This window comes from Onychomys torridus, chromosome 13, assembly GCF_903995425.1.
Source record: "Onychomys torridus chromosome 13, mOncTor1.1, whole genome shotgun sequence".
In the NCBI taxonomy this organism is placed as follows: domain Eukaryota; kingdom Metazoa; phylum Chordata; class Mammalia; order Rodentia; family Cricetidae; genus Onychomys; species Onychomys torridus.
The window spans coordinates 24,235,648-24,256,190 of record NC_050455.1 but is presented as its reverse complement, the minus strand read 5'-3'; the positions used below and the strand labels follow the sequence as shown (position 1 = coordinate 24,256,190).

Below are 20,543 nucleotides of genomic sequence, written 5' to 3'. Positions count from 1 at the left end.
CCTATAAGGCAGAAGTTATAATTAGCCTCATCTTGAAGGTGGGGGTTATGGTTTCGCTACTATGCTGGGGGGTGTGTGTGTGTCACAAAACCATCAAGTCATACTTGTTATGATACGAAACTAAGATGTTTATTTTACAGGCTACATGCTCCAAAACCTGACCATCAAAAACTCTTTCACTTTGCAGGCCCCATAAGGACGTCTACCTGGGCGCCTGGGGCAGGTGCAGCTGCACCTGCCCACTCCAGTCCTCGTGAATAACCGCCATTCCCAGATTAAAGGGAACCCGCCCACATGGTTTGATCGGACCTCTGGGTGGTAAATTGTGCTGGGGTTAGGGATATATGAAATTTAGTTTCACGGGGAGGGGGTAGGAGAGAGGAGTGGGTCTCCAGTCAGTGCGAAGTCCAGAGACCTCAGCTCCACCCACATCGGGAAGTACCACTGGTAGTGGATGTCCTAATTCTGAAGACATTTATATCCAGAATGTAGGCTATCCTGTCTTCTGATTTTCACCAAAGCAACTCCATTCCAAAGCACCCTCCTCCACTGCCCTTCTTCCTTGTCCCATTTAAAGCTGCCGCATCCTGGTGCCTTTATGTTGAGGTATAATCCTTTTGGTGACCACTCTATTCACCTGTCCCATCCAGGCTCTAAGGACATGCTCAAGAGCTCTGTATTTCAATTCAAAGACTGATTCAAACCTAGCACCCTTGAAAAACACAAATGGTCTATTTCTAGCCTGCTAATTATGTTTCTGGACTCAAATGCTTTGGAAGGTGTTTTCAAACAGGTTTCAGAGGAGCAGGCCCCTTTTACCTAGAATGCAGTCTGTCTTTACCCAGAGAACACTTTCCTTTTGCTTAATAAACAGACCCCTGTTGAGTCCCCTTCCACCATTCCAAGGCTGCCTCGGGCCACACACTTTGTGGTGTGCAGCTGCATAACCTCACAACCTTGCCTGGAGCTTTGTTCAGGCTGCACATTAAGGCACTGTTCTCCCATCCTGCACCCCAGAGAAGGGGGACCCCAGTTACCCCTTTTTGTTCACTGAGAATAAACTACAGGGAAACAACCCCTCTGCCCACTCACCAATCAATTCAGGTGGTTGCTTCCTAGCCTCACTGGGCACAAGGCAACAGTGAAGAGTGATCACCAGGCCCAGGGCGGCAAGCAGACCTGAAATGAACCCATCTCTGCCCACCCACAGTGTGGTCTTCATGTTAGAAAGGTTGGCACACAAAGAATTTTGTCTACTCCAAACAGATTTGTTAGATTTTTAATAAGAACATGGAAATCCCAATCAGCCCTTCAATAAAATTAAGTACAGAAAGTGAAATTAAAAGTATTCTACAGTAAATGACTTTTATTAAAAAAAAAAAAAAAAAAAAAAAAAGAGGGTAACTGTGAACATATGACCAAGGCTGCAGGGCGGGACACCTGGAAAGAGATACATTTCCCAATGTATCTATGAGCCAGTGAATTCCATCATTTCCAAGTAAATTCTTAATAAAAACTCCACTGAGTTGTAAAGTTTTGTTGAAAATATTTCCAGACAAAACTCCAAAATAAAAACAAAAGACTCTTATACTGGAAACCAAACTTTCCACCCCCGTGGAAACACCCAAGGAGTCCTGTGGAAGCTGGTCGTCGGCAGGCAGGCAGCCAGCTCCTGGGGTCAGCAGTGTGCACTCGGGGAGTGCTCCACAGCGCAGACATGACACAGTTCCTTCTCAGACGACTGTCCCTCAAGATAAAACAGAGAAGAGGGAGAAACTCAAAGAATTTTAGTTCAACGCCAATTCTTCTAACTTACGCTTTGGCTGGTCTTGTGCTATAAGGGGCAGCTGAGTTCTAAAAATCAGATCTTTTCTAAGAGTTTCATTGAAAGGAAGACTAAAGTAGTGTGCCTTTCCTCAGAGTCCAGGAAAACAACTGTGTTATTTCAAAAGTTCTAAAAATATCTACTTTCATGAAATAGTAACTATTTCACTACAAACCTATTTTTCACTAAATACACACGTTTCCTAATCCTGGAGCCTCCTGGGAAAAGCCGTGGGCTCTCCTTGGGTCCTGAAGACTCCAATGCTCACAGAGAGTATGGGGACGGCTGCTCCCCCATCTCCTGGGATGGGCCAGGTCAGAAGTCATGTGCGGAGGGAGACACAGCCAGGCTTCCACCAGGCACATTCAATCGTCACCTTTCTTGACCGGTTCTGACTTCTTCCGCCTCCAAACACAGTCCCACTCAGCTAGGCACAAGAGGAACAGAGAAGGAAGGTGTGCCCACATTCCTGGTTTCCATGGTCTCAAACCAGGAGAATGTGCAGGAAAGCCCAGCGGTGTTCAAGCAACCTGGATTCCCAAAAGGCCACTGGATGGGAATGTGGCACCCTCAGCTTCGAGTCTGAAACTGTGTGTGTGAACAGTGCGATTTTCTTGTGTCGACCTTCAGTGTTGAGGCAGCATAGAAAGAGCGGCTGGAGAGTTTGTAATACTGACCACCACACTGGCTCGGGGAAGGGCGTCCGCTCCTGCAGAGAGCCCTGCGTTCCCTGGTAAGTGTTGGGAAAGACCTGCTGCACAGGAGAGCCACTGCACAGGAGAGCTGCAAGGTCCCCAGGCCTCACGACCTTGCCAGTTTGGACTCGTGGGCCTTCAGAGTACCAACAGCATCTTTCACTGCGTGGTATATGATGTTCTTCACCTAGAGAGAGTTAGCCCTGTCAGTTCACGGCAGTCACAAATGGAGATCCATGTCCTCCTCCAACAACAAGCCACTGAAAAGCTAATGGGGACCCCCGGCAGTACCTATGCGCTTCCCAAACCAAGCCCCGATGAGTTACAAGTCATGCAGGGTATGAGGGTCACACTCGAGTAAACGTGTACAGCCACCATGCCTCCTGTTCTCACTAGGTGCTGGTGTCATAAAGCTATTATGTGGGCTGTTGGTTAATCTTTGCCAAGAGCCCATGAAGTACATTTTATCATGAGCCTTGTTTAAAGATAAGATACTGAGAAAATCAAGTTCCAGGGAACTGGAGCGGGCACAGTTGGCACATGTCTATAATACCAATGGCTGAGGCCAACCTGGAACAGACTGTCCAAAATACCCTTGCCCAAGACCCCACATCGATAAACAGTGTGAGCAGGTAGGCAAGGGGATGTTTGCACGAGGTGGGTTCAGTGACTAGCCTTGGTCACCAGGCTTAGCCGCAAGTGCGGTCACTGGGTGAGCCATGTTGCCAGCTCCTCTCCCCCATTTCAGGGAGTTACTATTTAGCCAAGGCTGGCCTCTAACTCTATGAGCTTCTTAATTTAGATTCACAATGGGATTACAAGACTGTCTCACCAGGCCTAGAGCTTATGTGTCTATTCTAATTTGTCTAGAAGAGCCATATTTTACATGTGATGTTGGAGGATTTCATTAACGATATTAAAATAAACTGTCAGGCTGAAGACTTTGAAAGGCCTGAGAAGAGTATTATCTCTAGGGTGGAAAAGACAAAAAAGGACAGACTGGCACTTTAACAGTGTTCTATGTGTACACACGTGTATTCCATGTGTACATACGACACAAGAGGCCCTCTGCCTCTTCTGGTCCTTTCCTGTTACTTAACAGAAACACACTTTGTGCTGGGGAAAGTTGTCAGCGAAATAAACTTCTGCCTTCACCACGCTTAATTAAGCTTACATTTTAGCAAGCTAGCCATGAACACAGAGACCAATGTCAGATGGTGAAACCATTACAGAAAAACAAAGTGATCAATGGGACCTGGGGTCTCAGCAGAGCCCATGCTGCCGTCATATTGTTCTCAGAATTACATTTACGTATGTGCGCGTACACACCGAGTACGTGTGCAGGTCAGAAGACAGCTTGTCGGGGTTCTCTCCTTCACCACATGGAATCAGACCCAGGTCATCAGGATTGGCAACAAGCACCTTTACTTGCTGTGCCACCTTGCTGATCCCAATGCTGCTGTTTTTATTTTAGAAGATTTATTGATTTTCAGGAAGTTGTGAGCCCTGGGAACCAAACCCAGGTTCTCCACAACAGCCTTGGCTCTCCCAGAACTTTCTCTGTAGACCAGGCTCGTCTCTGCCTCCTAAGTATTGGTATTAAAGGCATGTGCCACCATGCCTGGCTAGTATGTGTTCTTAACCTCTGAGCCAGCTCTGCAGTCCAAGATGCTATAAAAAAAGGCTGTAAGGGCTGAAGAGTTGGCTCAGTGGTTAAGGGTACATTCTGTTCTTCTAGAACACTTAGTAGCTGAGTTATTGTCCAGAATTCTGGCTCCAGAGGATCTAATGCCTTATTTTTTAAAGGAGACATTTATTTATTTAATGTATATGAGGGCTTTATCTGCATGTATGCCTTTATGCCAGAAGAGGGCATCAGATCCCACTATAGATGGCTATGAGCCCCATGTGGTTGCTGGGAATTGAACTCAGGACCTCTGAAAACCACTGAGCCATTTTTCCAGCACCCCCTTCCCCCATCCTCCCACCTCTGGTCCCCACAGTGCCTTCTTCTGCACTGCACACACATGCACAAAACCATGCACACACATAAAATTTAAAAAAAGCATTAAGAGTAAGAGGACAGTCCACCAGGTGAGACCTGGAAGAGGTGGGGTATGAATGTGATTACACATAATGTGTGTAAGAATGTCCATCTGCAGGGCTGGACAACCATTAATAATGAGATCTGGTGCCCTCTTCTGACTTGACATACATGCAGGCAGAACACTGCTACATAATAAATAAACAAACAAACAAACAAATAGCAGAATGTCCATTTGGTGCCCTCTTCTGACTTGACATACATGCAGGCAGAACACTGTATACATAATAAATAAATAAACAAACAAACAAATAACAGGACGTCCATCTGCACCAATCTGCAGAACAAGGAACATGTGATTGAGGCCCTGTACATGGCCAAGTTCAAGTTCCCTGATCACCAGATGACCCTGAGGACATGTAGCTGAGAAGCTGCTCTCCCAAAGGCTGCAGTTAAACACATCCCCAGTTGCGGTCCCTGGACAAGTGCGGGCCTGCCACCTGTGGCGCCTTCGACTGCTAGGAATGATGAATCCACTTTTTGAGTAAGCTGGGCCTGCTGGCACAGGCTTATCACTCTAGCTACTCTTGAACATGACGCAGGAGGATCACAAGTTCTAAGCCAGCTTGGGCTACAGAGAGTTCAAGGCTAGCTTGGACAACTTAGTAAGAACCTGTCTTGAATCCTGTCTGAAGTTGCTCAGTAGTAAAGTACCTGCTTACCATGTGCACAGCGCACATTCAGTCAGCACACAAAAAATGTACAAAGGAACAGGAGCCCTCCCTCCCTCCCTCCCTCCCTCCCAAATAAAAACCTTCCCCAGTAGTCTCCCCTGACCAGGGATGTAAGTCTACTCAGTTATCAATACTAGAGGAACTCCCAAGGACAGACAACAAGGGAACCATTACACTGGAAATGGGTAGATTAAGACCCCTCCACACACACAACACAGGTCTCACTCGGTAGTCCAGGTTGGCCTGGGACTTGTGATAATGGCTCTGCTTCAGCTGGGCTATAGGCATCAATTAAGATGAGTGGGCAATAAATCCTGTAAAGGAGCTGGAAATAGGATCAGGAGTTCAAGGCCAGCCTGGGCTACTTGATGCAATGTTTCAAAAACAAAGCAAAACAAAAACAAACCAATAACCAAAACTCAAAAATCCAACTGAAATGGTTAGGTTATCTGTTCCTGAGGAGGAAGCCTTTATATGTCCAGACATCATTTTTCTGAGTCATTTCTCTACAGAAAATACCCTATGAGGAGTATGTGTCTACATGAGCATTACCTGGGAAGACGGGGAGATTATTTACCTGTAGCTTATCCTCATGATTCGTATGAGTGTTGGAGAGATGCCTGAACTCCTGAGTCAGGCGGAAACAGTGCTTCACGTGCTCTGGAGATACAAAGTCTTCTGCTACTTTTATGCAACTATACAGATTGTGAACCTGGAATGAGGCAAGTACAGCAGGAAAGTGTAGACATTAGAGATTCAGTGACTCACAAGAAGCAGCACACGCCTTTAATCTCAGCACCTCAGAAGGAGGGCAATGGACCTCTGTGAGTTCGAGACCAGCCTGGTTTACATAGGAGTTCTAAGACAGCCAGGGCAGTTACAAAGAAAAAAAAAGAAAGGAAGAAAGGAAGGGAGGGAGGGAGGGAGGGAGGGAGGGAGGGAGGGAGGGAGAAAGCGAGAAAGAAAGAAAGAAAGAAAGAAAGAAAGAAGGAATGCCCAGCAGTGGTGGTGCACACCTTTAATCCCAGCACTTGGGAGGCAGAGGCAGGTGGATCTCTGTGAGTTCGAGGCCAGCCTGGGCTACCAAGTGAGTTCCAGGAAAGCCAGGGCTACACAGAGAAACCCTGTCTCGAAAAACCAAAAAAGAAAGAAAATACTTATGAGGGTAAAACGCAATCTGCTTTCTTTCTGCCTTTCTTTTTTTTTTTTGTGAGACTTATTATGTCACTCATCCTGGCTTTTAGTTCCCAGGTCCCAACAATCCTCTTGTCTACACCACATGCCACTGTCTTCTGTTAACACCACAGAAACACTGAATGCAAGTTCGAAAAGAAGGGCTGCTAAGATGGAGGTGGCTCACCAGGCACATGCACTTGCCACCAAACCTGGCAGCCTACGTTTGATACACAGAACCCAGTAAAAGCTAGTTGTGAGGCCAGGCAGTGGTGGCACACGCCTTAACCCCACCACTAGGAGGCAGAGGCAGGCGGATCTCTGAGTTCGAGGCCAGCCTGGTCTACAGAGTGAGTTCCAGGACAGCCAGGGCTACATAGCAAGACCCTGTCTTGAAAACAAAACAAAACAAAAAATTTAGGTGGTACACACCCTTAATTCTAGTACTTGGGAGGCAGAGACAGGTCTCTGTATGTTAAAAACAAACAAACAGAGGCTGGGGATTTAGCTCAGTGGTAGAGTGCTTGCCTAGCAAGCACAAGGTCCTGGGTTCGGTCCTCAGCTCTAGAAAACAAAACAAAACAACGCCCCCCAAAAAACCTCCAAAACAAAACCCAAAAAACAACTCCCTCAAAAACAAACAACCAAATAAGCATTTAGAGTTACAGGAATCAAATGAAAAACTCCCAAGTCATGATATCAGAGCAACCGGCCAATGCTGCCACTCAGGGCTACAGACAGATGCACCTGTGGAGCTGCGGCGCAGCCAGCCTCCACTGTGCAACCCACCTGGTGTGGGGCCCCCGCAGGGATGAAGACAGCATCGCCCAAGAACTGCACAATGGCCCAGCCTTGCACACCATACTCCTCAAAGAGTCGCTTCCGGAGGATCTGGTCCAGATACCAACTTTGGTCATGAATTGGGTCATGATCAGGAGGGTTCTCTTGGCCTTGCTCTTCTCCAACCTGAAATCATAATCAAAATTTAAAAAAATGTAGCTCTTCCTTCCTCAGTTTCTATAGTTTCGTTTATTTACTCACAGTCAACTGTGCTCTAAAAACACTACATGGAAAGTCCAGAAAGGATGTGAAGTTTGAAACTGTTTATTATGGTGACATCAAAGACTCTCCACTGTCCAGCACAACCTCGTCTAGGATAGCTGTCTCTCAGGCTCTGTTCCGGTTCAGAGGGCTGTGAGGTCTCAGAGAGCACATGTTCAAGTACTCTTGAGGCGACAGCAGCTCCCGATGGACAAAAGCAGCCATGAGGGCAAATGACAAGAGACCGCCATAAGCCGGGGGTGGCACATACCAGCAGGATTTGCTCAAGGACAGGGAGGCAGGAGAAGAATGAGTTTGAGGTCAGCATGGGCTACACACAGCCCTTAGTGGTGGTGCATGCCTCTAATCCCACTACACGGGAGGGAGGCAGAGGCTGGTGAAACTGAGTTCCAGCAGACTGGTCTACAGAGTGCCAGGACAGCCAGGGCTACACAGAGAAAGCCTGTCTAGAAAAAACCAACAACAACAACAACAAACTCCACAAGACAACCTCTTCTTGTCTGGTATGTCTCAGTACCATTGTTGTTGAACTCTTACTGACCCTTATTAACTCAGTATTTGGTATCAGTATACATATATGGGGGGAAAAAGATGTAGGAGCCTCCTAGGGGTCATGGAATGCATTATCCCTTAAATACACGAAGTATCTTCTTTATTCTGCTGAACACGTTTTAGTGTGAGCTCAGGTCCCTTGGGTATTTGGAAAGGTTTCTTGGCCAATAGGTCCTTCTCTTTTCTTCAGTAGTGCTGAAGATGGAACACAGAACCTTATGCTTTTGTTTTTTATTTCTTCATTTTATTGGCCTTTTGAGACAGGGTTTCTCTGTAGACATGGCTGTCCTGGAACTTGCTCTGTAGACCAGGCTGGCCTGGAACTCACAGAGATCAGCCTGTCTTTGCCTCTAGAGTGCTGGGATTAAAGGTGTGCACCACCATGCCTAGTCAAATTTTATTTATGTATTTTATGTATATGAGCACTCTATTTGTATATATACTGCTACATGCCAGAAGGCAGCAGATTCCATTATAAATAGTTGTGAGCCACTACATGGTTGCTGGGAATTGAACTCAGGACCTCTGGAAGAACAGCCAGTGCTCTTAACTGCTGAGCCATCTTTCTAGCCCCCTCCCCCCTTTTAAAAAGACTTTATTTTATGTGTATGAGTATTTTGCTCACATGTATGATGTCTGTGCACCACATGTGTGCCTTGTGTCTAAAGACTTCAGAAGATTTACAAATGACTGTGAACTTCCATGTAGATGCTGGGAACTGAACCTGGGTCCTATGCAAGAGCAACATGTGGTCACCATCTCTCCAGCCTCAAGTTCTTTGTTTTTTTTTTTTTGTTTGTTTGTTTTTTTTGTTTTTTTAAAGCTAGGGTCTCTCTGTGCAATCCAGGTTGGCCTCTAACTGAGATCTTCCTGACACTGGCACTCAAGTGCTGGAATTAGAGGCCCCCACCAGGCCTTGTATAAACAGGTCTTCACTACCAAGCGACTTCACGTAAGAGGCCTTGGTGGCTCCTAGCTCCTAGCCTGGAGCCGAGGAGGCAGCCCAGCAGGGTATACCTTCCTGAGCAGCTCTCGGATCTTCTCGGCGTCCTTGGCTGCATAGATGTGCCATAAAGCCCCTGGTTTCTCTTTACCGTCATGAATCCTCTGCTTGGTCACCTCATCAGCATCTCCCTCATCAATCGTTTTGAGGACTTCTGAAAAGAACGAAGTAAGCAGTTTGATCAGGACCTCTAGGGAAAATGTCTAACAAAACAAGTTGGGCTCCCTTCTTCTCTATCTGAGTAATCACAAGAAGCAAGAACCAAAACTTGCTAGGCATGGTGGTGCACGCTTTTAATCTCAGCACTTGAGGCAGAGGCAAGTGGATCTCCCTGAGTTTGAGGCCAGCCGGGTCTACATATGGAGTTCTACATAGACCCTGCTTTTAAAAAAAGCCTCATTTGGGGGCTGGTCAGATCGTGCAGCAGGTAAAGGCTCCTGCTGTCATGTCTGAGGACCTGAGTTGGACCCCAGGGACCCATGTGGTGGAAGGAGAGATTGACAGGGTCTCACTATGTAGCCTTGGCTGGCCTGGAATTCACTATATAGACTAGGTTGGCCTTCATCTCTCAGAGATCCACCTGTCTCTTTCTTCCAAGTGCTGGGACTAAAGGTGTGCGTGGCCACTCCTGGCTTCTTATGGGGAATCAAACTCAGGTCTTCATGCTTGCCTGACAAACATTTACCAACTCAACTTTTACATTTCATCTTTGCTTGTGTACATGACCTGGCTTTGCCACTTACCATTCTACAGTTGACATGGTTAATACGTCAAGTAGATGGTCAGTCCTTCCTTTCTTTGTTTTGTTTTGTTTTTTTCTCTTTCATTGTTTGAGAAAAGGTTTCTCTGTTTAACCCTGGCTGTCCTGGAACTTGCTTTGTAGACCAGATTGGCCTTGAACTCACAAAGACCCACCTGTCTTTGCCTCCCACTGCTGGAACTAAAGGAGTGCGCCAGCAGTCCTTTCTTATTTAAAAAAAAAAAGGGGGGGGGCTGGAGAGATGGCTCAGAGGTTAAGAGCACTGACTGCTCTTCCAAAGGTCCCAAGTTCAATTCCCAGCAACCACATGGTGGCTCACAACCATCTGTAATGAGATCTGGTGCCCTCTTCTGGCCTGTGGGGATATGTGCAGACAGAATACTGTATACATAATAAATAAATAAATCTTAAAATGCCTGCCTCTGCCTCCCGAGTGCTGGGATTAAAGGCGTGTGCCATTGCTGCCTGGCTAGGGCAGTGCACTTTTTTTTTTTTTTTTTTTTTTTTAACCTTTTAGAGCTTTATTGGGAGAGAGAGAGGGAGGGAGACAGAGAGACCGGGAAGAGAGCGGAAAGAGAAAAGGGAGGGCAGGGCACTTTTAAGCACTGTGCCCTGGCCCCAGTCCTGTCCTTTCTGCAGGCTGCATACTCGAACATCCCCGAAAGGCAAGGGTCTGGTCAAAGGTTCAAAGCAGCACCTGCTAGAACTTCCCGCAGTCTGACTATTCACCAGGGCAGATGAAGCCTGAGAGGAACTTCAGAAAAAGCCCCTGTATCTGACTCAGGACAAGCATCAGTTCCTCTACTTCTTAGGGCAAGCTGCATTAAAGTGATCTTTCTAGAAAACCTACCTTCATCATGAGCACCCTCCCCGACAGGGATCCCAACATACACCATCACATTAACAGCATCAGACACATCTAAATGAAGGTTTGTTGTACCAACTCTTCTGTCTTCTGCTGTTATCAAGCCTAAAGGGGGGAGGAAAATATGAAAGGTGAAGGGGTGCAATCCCAAAGGACCCATGCCAACCCTGAAAATATGCTCAAGTACCCCTGGGAGAGGAGGGTATGCCTGTTTACCAGGAAGTCAGTTCAGTGGTAGAGTGCTTTAGCTAACATGCTCAGGCCCTAGGTTAAGTCTTAGCACTACAGGGTACAGGGCTGGGCACCCAGAGGGGGCAGGAGGAGAGAGGAAAGGGAAGGCCATCAGCTAAAGCACCCGTCTTCATTTTTTTTTTTTTTTTTTTTTTTTTTGGTTTTTCGAGACAGGGTTTCTCTGTAGCTTTGGAGCCTGTTCTGGACTAGCTCTGTAGACCAGGCTGGCCTCAAACTCACAGAGATCCACCTGCCTCTGCCTCCCAAGTGCTGGGATTAAAGGTGTGCGCCTCTGCCTGGTGAGAAGAAACTGTTTCTAATACATTTACAAGCTTATGAATGGTACACAAATCAGTACTGACAAAGAAACATTCAAAACTACCCTGGGTATGGTGTTCCCCAGCACCTGTCACTGCCCCAATCACCACTGTATACGGAATGAGCACAGCAGTCCCCAGAGGGGACATTCTGTCCTCTCCCTCATACCATAGGCGTTGTACATCTTGGGTCCCAGATCAGGCCTTACAAAGTAGCTGGGTAGCCTAGAAGCCAGATTGAGCCTGCCATCTCGTTTGGTATATTCTGGCAGAGGAAGATTCTCCATCAGATCTTCAAACCTAAAAAAAGGGCAGGAAAGATGACTGGGCTTGTTACAGGGAGACAAAAAGAGGTAGCGTTCACATCTGTGGTTATGTTGTGTCGACGTCAGCCAGGCACAGGCCAGGCCTCTGAGGAGGATGGCACTCCCCGAAATCACTAACCTTGTTGGCATCATGTCCCGAAAATCTTCCCCAGGGGGCCAGTCTTTGAGTTTGAGCACCATTGGCTGCCCATCTTCTGACCGCAGTCTCTCTAGAAGATGGACAATACTCTCATAAACCTGCTGCTGTTCTTGGGGCTGAGTCTCTGGAGACAGCAGCTCCTATTTCCAGCTTTCTCCACCCACTGCCGTGTGCCACGTCTCTCCATTTCACAGGAGTCCTACTCCCTTCCTCAGGGCTACAGAGCTCCATGCAACCCATGTGTTACCTGAGCCGCCACAGGCCTGTTCTAGGAGCCACAGGCCGGCCATGCAGCTGTGGAGCTGGCACTGAGACAGACGGTCTCCCGACAAGAGGACACTGTTTGTTACCTCAGGCGCAGGACCGAGTATTTAGATGCTTCTACCCGCTGTCACTGTGTAACCAGATAACAAAGTTACTTACTGCATATAATCTCAAAGCCGTCCCAGAAGTCCCGAACTTTGACGTCAGAAATGATAGCACAATTCCTGCAGTTCACCAAGTCCACATCCTGGTCTCCAAACTCCTGGCTAAAGGCTTCTGGCTTCCAGAGTTCAGACTTGAGCTTTTTATGGACCCCTGAAACTAGCACTGGCTGTGGAAACAAAGAGGACCCATCAGAACAATCTAGGAAATATGAAAACCTACTGTCGCTCTCCAGTATATAATCTACAGCGTCCTTATTAGCTAGAGAATGGAAAGTGGCTCTACTCGGTTGTTACAGCGGGCTCTCACTCTGGGAACGTCCACTGAGGAACTTCTTACTTGGTATCTGTCAGTACTGAGGTGAGGAGACACAAATGGCAAATGCAACTTTGGGAATATTTCCTCACAATAAACTGCAAAGCAGGTGAGACTCCATAAGTGCCTCCTTCCTCAAGTACCTGCTAAAGTATAAAAATCATGGAGCACCATCACATTATCACATATACCACTAAAGACTCAAATACCAGAATCCTGCTGCTCCAGCTCATACCTCACCCTATCTAGCACTAGACTTGGGGTTCTCCTCCAAAGGTGTCATGAGTGGCAGCTCAGTACCCACAGAATTTCAACTTTGTATCACAAATATAAAGTACCACCTAACATTAAAAGATGCACAAAATGTTCTTAGGGATCACCTTGATTTTGTTTTGTTTTGTTTGTTTTGTGACAGGGCGTCTCTGTGTGACAGTTCTGGTTATCCTGGACTGCTGTTTATAGCCCAGGCTGGCCTGGAACTCACAGAGATCCACCTGCCTCTGCCTCCTGAGTACTGGGGTTAAAGGCAAGCACCACCCTGCCCAGCTTTCCTTGATTTTGAAAAGCAATGTCAGCTTGAAATAGCAACAATGTCTTTAATGAACGTACAATACATACATCTTCATGGCAGCAGATTTCTGGACAGGCCTAGGGTTACCTTGGCAGCTGGGACCGCCAGGGAAACAGCAGGCAGAGAAATCAACTCAGTTCTGCTTACCTGGCCTTGTTTCCAGCACTCTCGGAAGATCTTCCAGTTGTTTTTGTTGCTGGGATCATGGAGACACAGAAGCCTCCCGTCACAGAGCCAGGAATGAGAAGTCTGGGGGTCCAGCACATTTAACCCCATCACCATCTCCTTCACCTCCTTTTGGGCGTCTGTCAGGTTGCAGGACCGCTTTGAAGAATCTGAGCTTTTCTTGTTCTCTACCACCGAGGCAATGATGTGGTCGAGAAAGTTGGGTAGGCTGGCTTTGCTCTTCACTCCCTTCACAGACAAACCCTCAGGTAAGCTTGACTCAAGCACCGTAAGAACATTAAAAAGCAATGTCTCACTGCCTCACAGTTATAGTTCCAAGTTCTAGCTATCTGATTAAATCCCACACTCCTAAAATATCTTCTGTAATTGCAGGGTGTGTGTGGGGGAAGCTGGGATTAGAGGTGTGTGCCTCCAAGCCTAGAAAGGAAGATCTCTTAAGACCTGGGAAATACATCTTTAGCATTGAACTCTGCGTTAAGTACATGCATGTAGACTACAGAGTTCATAAAATGCTCTAACTGATTTAAAAAGGTTAATTTAGAAAACTTTCTCTTGGCTGGTGAGATGGATCAGTGGGTAAAGGTGACTTGATTTCTCTCCTGGGACTCACAAAGTAGAAGGAGAGGTATGAACTCTGCACATGATCCACAGTGGCAGGTGAGCATCTACTCAGGTACTAGAAAGGCACAGAACACTTATCTTACAATCACCATCCAAGTACCACACACTCTAAGAGTGGTCTCTGCTGTCCAGGCCTCCTCCTGTGACCATCTACTCGGAATTTCTCCTGTTTTAGCTGACGGATGGGAAGAAAGCTCGCCATCACCAGAGGGGAAGGCACCCTGGGTAAGTCACAGCAGAGAAGACGCCTATAAACCTGACAATCCTGTTTGAAGCACCACTGTCCACTTATACCGCAGGTGGGTCTCTGTTGGTCCAAGGCCAACCTTGTCAACACAGCATTCCTAGCCAGCCAAGGCTACATAGTGAGACCCTGCCTCAACAGACTAAAAACATATAATTACATAATGTTGGGGCGGGGGAATCAGAAAAGGAAACGGGGGTATATGTAAATACAAACATATATATGTGTGTGTGTGTGTGTGTTTGGTTTTTCAAGACAGGGTTTCTCTGTGTAGCTTTGTGCCTTTCCTGGAACCCACTTGGTAGCCCAGGCTGGTCTCGAACTCACAGAGATCCGCCTGGCTCTGCCTCCCGAGTGCTGGGATTAAAGGCGTGCGCCACCACTTATCTAAAAAGAAATAATCTACATAATAAAGCTCCAACTACCTAAGATTTCAGAGCGTACCCATTAATCATAACTAGCATCAGAAATATATTTATGTACTTGTTTAATCTACAAGAGCTATACACTGAAAAGCAGAAAAGCAAATGGAGAACAAACTTGGGTAAAACTGAAGCAAATGATATGCATGTGGCGACATTTCTGAAATGACACTCAAGAAGCAATGCTGGGTCGGTCAGCTGGCTCAGCATGACGGCTGGTGCCAAGTCTGATGACCTGACTCCCACCCAGTGGATGGGAGGAGAGCACGCGCATACACACGTGCGTGCACACACACACACACACACACACACGCACGCACGCACGCACGCACGCACGCACACGCACTCACGCGCGCACTGGTGACCCAGAAAGAGAAAGGGAAACCAAGAAGACCTCCTTTGAATGTATGTGTCCCGCCTGCATGTTGTTTGTGCACCACATGCATTCCTGCTGCCCTCAGAGGCCCAAAGAGGGCATCAGATCCCCTGGAGTGGAAGTTACAGAGGCGTGTGAGCCGCCGTGTGGGCACTAAGAAGTGAACAGAGGTCCTCTACATCCAAAGCTCTTAACCACTGAGCCATTTCTAGCTCCTCCATTCCATTTCTATTATCTCTAACTTTTGTATTCTGAGAATTCACATATTCCATCAGCACTAGTGAATAAAATGCCTTCAGTAAAGGCAAGAGAAATTCAATGAACATATTATAAGTGCTTTTATGTGTAGAGGGTGGGACTGTAGCAAAAACCCAGGTGTGCTGGCAAGGCATGTACTCTCAGAACTTGGCAGGTAGAGGCAGGAGGTTTAGGAGTTCAAAGTCATCCCTAGTTATACATCAAGCACTGGATGTAGAGGACCACTCCAGGGGATCTGGTGACCTCTTTTGGCCCCTGAGGGCAACAGGCACGCATGTGGCACACAAACAGCATGTGGCACACAAACATCCGACGAATGAATGATGTGTGAAATGTAAGAGGAGAGTTCTAAATGACTCCAACTGGGGGAGGAGCCACCAGAAGGGCAGAGAAGCCACTGACCAGGGAAGAGTAGGTGCACAGGTAGGAAATCAGGGGCTCTCCTGGATGTTTAGAGATAGAGCACACTAAGAAGGCCCTGCTCAGCTTACAAAAACCCAGTGTTTGCAAGAACATCAAGTGGATGAATGTAATAACTCTCTGATGGAGCCCCCAAAAGGAAGACTTCAATTCTACTAACTTCCTTTAAAGGGGTTGGGGAGGCTGGAGAGATGTCTCAGAGGTTAAGAGTATTGGCTGTTCTTCCAGAGGTCCTGAGTTCAATTCCCAGCACCCACATGTTGGCTCACAACCATCTGTGATGAGATCTGGTGCCCTTTCCAGGCCTGCAGGCATACATGCAGGCAGAACACTGTATACATAATAAATCTTAAAAAAAAAAAAAAAAAGTGTGTGTGTGTGTGTGTGTGTGAGAGAGAGAGAGAGAGAGACAGAGAGAGATATCTCTGCATGGATGGGTGCTTTTCCACGGCACCATGTGGAGGTAAGAGAACAAGTTTAGCAGTAGGGAGGTCCTCTCCTCCACTGAGGTTAGGGATTGAACTTAGGTCATCATGCTGAGCATTTTACCCACTAAGCCTTCATTCTTACTGACTTCAAAACAGGGTACCAAAGGCTCCCTACTAAAAATAATCTCAAACATTCCCAGAACTTTATGTTAAAAGAGATCTTGTCGGCTTGACCATGTAAAGAGCACAGTTGCCAGGATGCCTGACTCAATCGTCTAGACACCAAAGGCTAGAGTTATGGGTGGATACTTACTGCTGAGGATGCAGAGAAAACAGGCGGGAAGGGTATGCCTGTATCCAGGGGGGGTTGAGGAAGCTTTCCGGGCCCAGAGTGGAGGAGGTCTCGAAGGCTAGAACCCTCAGTTTTGCTGTTGGAGGCAGTAGGACCCAGTAGCAGACTGTTAAAAAGCTTTGGAGTCAGTGGAGAGACTTTTGCAGTGGAGTTGAATGAGTCCAGCCCAAAGGGTGAATGAGATTCTTTATTGAGCACCGACCTCAGGGACCCTGCTTCTGTAAGAACATAAAGGGAGAGAGCATCAGCCAGGGAGGAGGAGCCAGCAGACAGACTCTCCCAACACAGCTAGGTGGGGAGAGGGAAGACTCGCTTTGCCCCACCCCTCCCTGCCCCTCTCTGCCCCGCAACTGTGTAGGATTTTAATTGTCTGTGACGAGGCTGAAAAGCTATGAACACAGGTTTCAGGGATACAGAAAAATTCTCTACTGCTTTCTTCTTGCCTATGTTTAGATCACAAAATTCCTCTTTTCTCATCTACCTTTTATTTTCTAAGACAGTCTAAGTGGGTCTCCAGAGCTCTTGAACTGGAATCATGGGTGATGCTTATTAAAAATGGAGATCAGTCCTTATCTCAAGAAATTCTAACTTAATGAATGTTCTAAGTGGGGTGAAAGAATTGCATTTAAAAAATAATTCCCGCTGGGCGGTGGTGGTGCACGCCTGTAATCCCAGCACTCGGGAGGCAGAGCCAGGTGGATCTCTGTGAGTTCGAGACCAGCCTAGTCTTGAGAGCTAGTCCAGGATAGGCTCCAAAGCTACAGAGAAACCCTGTCTCAAAAAACCAAAATAAATAAATAAATAAATAAATAAATAAATAAATAAATAAATAAATAAATAAAAAAAATCCCAGGTGGTTCTAAAGCCCACTTAAAATGACTGCTTGGCAGATCTCTGAGTTCAAGGCCAGCCTGATCTACAGAGAGAGTTCCAGGATGGCCAGGGCTACACAGTGAAACCAAACCAAACCAACCAAATAAACAGGCTGCTCCTTTCAAGGCCGGCTGAGACCCTGCTTCAAATAAAACTGCTTTCTATCTGTCAACTCAGGCTGTAGAAACACACTAGGAGGGAAGCTCACTAAAAACTGCCTCAATTCTGACTTAGTTCTAGGTAAAGACCAGGATTGCTCCACTTTCTAAAAAAAAAAATAGAAGAGAATCCCTCATGCTGTGTGCTCAGCTAGAGAAAGCAAGTGGCACCTCTCTAAATGGGCATGGTTACATGTTAGTTAAAAAAAAACAACCAACGCTCCTTCCACAGCCAGGGCTCAGGTGGTTTAACTCACCTTTCGTTTCTTCTTTAGCCTTCTGAGTTGCTAAATCCGCCAGCCAATGCAGGGCAGAGGAGGGAGGGGTCGTGTCAGGGCACGGGGGCCTGATGGCTTTTAGTTCACTATTGCTACTGGATGCAGGCCCCTCTGCTTTTAGGGGCTCCTCGGACCTGCTGTCACTGCTGGCGCCTTTGGGAACTTGGTCCGGCTCCGGATTTGTTATCGCTGCGGTTCCGCCTCCGCCCGAGAAGGTAGCTTCGTTTCCAGAAGAGGCACTAGGGGTTACACTGGGAAGCTGAAGAACCGAAGGTTAGAGGGTTAGTGGGGAGAGGGTTAGGATTCTCCCGGGAAGCTGGGAGTGCCAGGTAGAAGCACTGCAGAGCGTGGGTGACCTTGGGCAGAGAAAGCTCACCCTGATTACCCATGGCTGTCAGCTGTCCGGGAAGAACAACCCGGAACTGAACTGTCTCAAACCATGGTATTTCCTCCATTCTCTAACTCCACACACATCTATTGAGTCTACAGTGCCGGGAAGTTCATGCTAGGTTGAGAAACAAAGCGAGTAAGACTTAAACTCCAGATGCCCTCTTCTGGCCTATAGGTAGGAATACACGCAGAGCACTCATCCATTCTGGGGATGAAGAGATCAAATGTAAGCTGTAGACTATGGTTCTTATTTGTTGTTCTGACTTAGCTCCTGAGATGTAGTCTTGATACACTGGCCAGAGGATCCTCGAAACTCACAATTCTGTCAGCTCAGCATCCTGAGTAGCAGGGACTGATATTTTTTTTAAGTCTTTTTTTCCTTTTAAATTGAAAGCATTAATTTTTGTTTTAACTGGCATATAAAACAACAGGGCCCAATGTCATTTTCATACACACTTAGTTTTGGTTGCACCCCACCCCCAATCCCCGCTGTTACCCTTCTACCACCCCGCCTGCCCCAGTACTGCCCTTCTGGAACTAACTCTTACATAAAATTTTAAAAAGAAAGAAGGAAAGGAAGGAAGGAAGGAAAAAGGAAGGAGGGAGAAAAAACCAAGGCCATCTCAGCTGTGGCCCCACACTGTACCTGTGACATCCCATTGGTGACAGCAGGTCTCAACACCGACTTGCTTTGCCGACTAATGCAGGGGCAGTTTGCTTTAATGCCCCACTTCCCCCGGGCAGCATGTACCATGTCTCCAATGTTGTAAAGCGCTGAGGAGAAGGAGACAGTGAGCACACTGGGACACGTGCACGGGGACTAAGGCTCGCTTTGTTTTGAGACGGCACCTGAGGACCCAGGGTGGCTTTGCTCTCCTGAGCAGGAATTGCTGCAGTGACCTGGGATTATGACCCAACACAGCAGTCCTTCCTTCCGTCAAGACAGCTGCCGTCTTCATAGACACAAGTGTTTGGTTATGCTCAGCTGGAAATCCCCTTGCAAGCTGAGTAGAGAACCCAGGGCCTTGCTCTGAGCTAAAGTCCCATCCCTCAGCTGGGTACTTTCACGATTGTTTATTATTGTTTGTTTGACCTGAACTTACTGTGGAGCCTAAGGTGGCCTCCAATCAATCCAGTGCAACCCCTCCCCTGCCTCTGCTTCTAGAAGTGTAATTATGTGGTATCATGGCAGCTCTCAGTTGGATCTTTAAAACATACTTAGTTTTTGGTTTTTTTTTGAGTCTGGGTTTCTCTGTGTAGTCCTGGTGTCCTGGAACTTGCTCTGTAGCCCAGGCTGGCCTCGAACTCACAGAGATCCGCCTGCCTCTGCCTCCCAAGTGCTGGGATTAAAGGTGTGGGCCACCACTGCCCAGAAAATACGTTTGTTTTGATTTTATTTCACTTGAATGTCTGCATGTATGTATGTGTACTATATGCATACCTGGTTGCCCTTAAAGGCCAAGAGAGGAAACTGGACCCCTGGAACTGGAGTTATACATGGCTGTAAGTTGTCCTATGTAGGTGCTGAGAACTGGACCTAGGTCTTCTGTAAGAGTAGCAAGTGCTCTTAACCACCAGGCCACCTCTCTCCAGCCCCTTAGCTAGATGTTCATAAGTTTAAAGCCCGAAGTCTAGGGTGATGTTTCTCATTGTCAGCTTAATCGGATTTAGAATCACTATGGTCACACAACTCTGGTGTGCTGAGCATATTTCCAGAAAGGTCTGAGTAAAGAGGGAAGACCCATCCTCAGCATGGGTGGCAACATTTGTAGGATTTGAGGCCCAGAATTGGATAAAAAGGAAAAGTAAGCCCAATACCAGCATTCATTTCTGAACAATCCCGGAGTGGCTTTTCCCAGTTTTCTCACAGAGGTGAGAAAAGTACCACGAGATCTAGTGACTGGCCCCAAGTTACAGGCCTGCTTACGCTACATAAAATCACTTCCTGTGGGCTGGGGATGTGACCTCGGTTGGCCGAGTGCTTCCCTAGCCTGCGTGAAGCGCTGGGGTCATCCCAGCCCATAGAAAACAGTATGTCATGGCAGACTCCTATAATCCCAGTACTTAGGGCCAGGAGGCAAGAGGATCCTAACTACCTGCTTACATAGTGAGTTTCAGGCCAGTCTTCAAAAGGCTGAAACAGGGCCCAGAGTGAACCAGCAGGTAACAGTGCTTCCTGCTCTTCTAAGAGACCTGAGTTCAATTCCCAGCACTCAAGTCAGTAGCTAGCAACTGCCTGTAATTCCAGCTCCAGGGAGGGCATCTGATGGCCCCTTCCTCTTACTTCTGAGCTCCATGGGTACTTGCAAACAGACATACCACATAGACATAAATAATAAAAAATAAAAATAAATCTTTGAAAAGCTAAGGGGAAAAATTGCTAAAACAATGAAGCTGAAGAGACAGCTCAGAGGTTAAAAAAAAGCACTTGGTGCTTTTATAGAGGCACGGGTTCAATTCCCAGCACCTACCCGGTGGCTCACAACCCTTTGTAACTCC

At 47.0% G+C, this 20,543-nt stretch overlaps 1 protein-coding gene across 2 annotated transcripts in view; it reads right to left on the bottom strand.

Annotated features, from left to right (window-relative positions):
* Nucleotides 1–1,263: 1,263 nt before the first annotated feature.
* Nucleotides 1,264–20,543, bottom strand: part of Kdm3b (lysine demethylase 3B) — a 65,178-nt gene continuing 45,898 nt past the window's right edge. The window contains exons 13-24 of one of the 2 annotated variants that reach the window (XM_036204541.1): nt 18,691–18,818; nt 17,634–17,913; nt 16,307–16,563; nt 13,186–13,452; nt 12,150–12,321; nt 11,706–11,796; nt 11,431–11,561; nt 10,699–10,818; nt 9,103–9,242; nt 7,261–7,437; nt 5,876–6,010; nt 1,264–2,707 (exon numbers count right to left, since the gene is read on the bottom strand). In XM_036204541.1, the coding sequence (XP_036060434.1) occupies nt 2,627–2,707; nt 5,876–6,010; nt 7,261–7,437; nt 9,103–9,242; nt 10,699–10,818; nt 11,431–11,561; nt 11,706–11,796; nt 12,150–12,321; nt 13,186–13,452; nt 16,307–16,563; nt 17,634–17,913; nt 18,691–18,818 (1,979 nt within the window). In that variant the 3' untranslated portion in view covers nt 1,264–2,626. The remainder of the gene's footprint in view (nt 2,708–5,875; nt 6,011–7,260; nt 7,438–9,102; nt 9,243–10,698; nt 10,819–11,430; nt 11,562–11,705; nt 11,797–12,149; nt 12,322–13,185; nt 13,453–16,306; nt 16,564–17,633; nt 17,914–18,690; nt 18,819–20,543) is intronic. The other variant, XM_036204542.1, reaches the window with a different exon arrangement.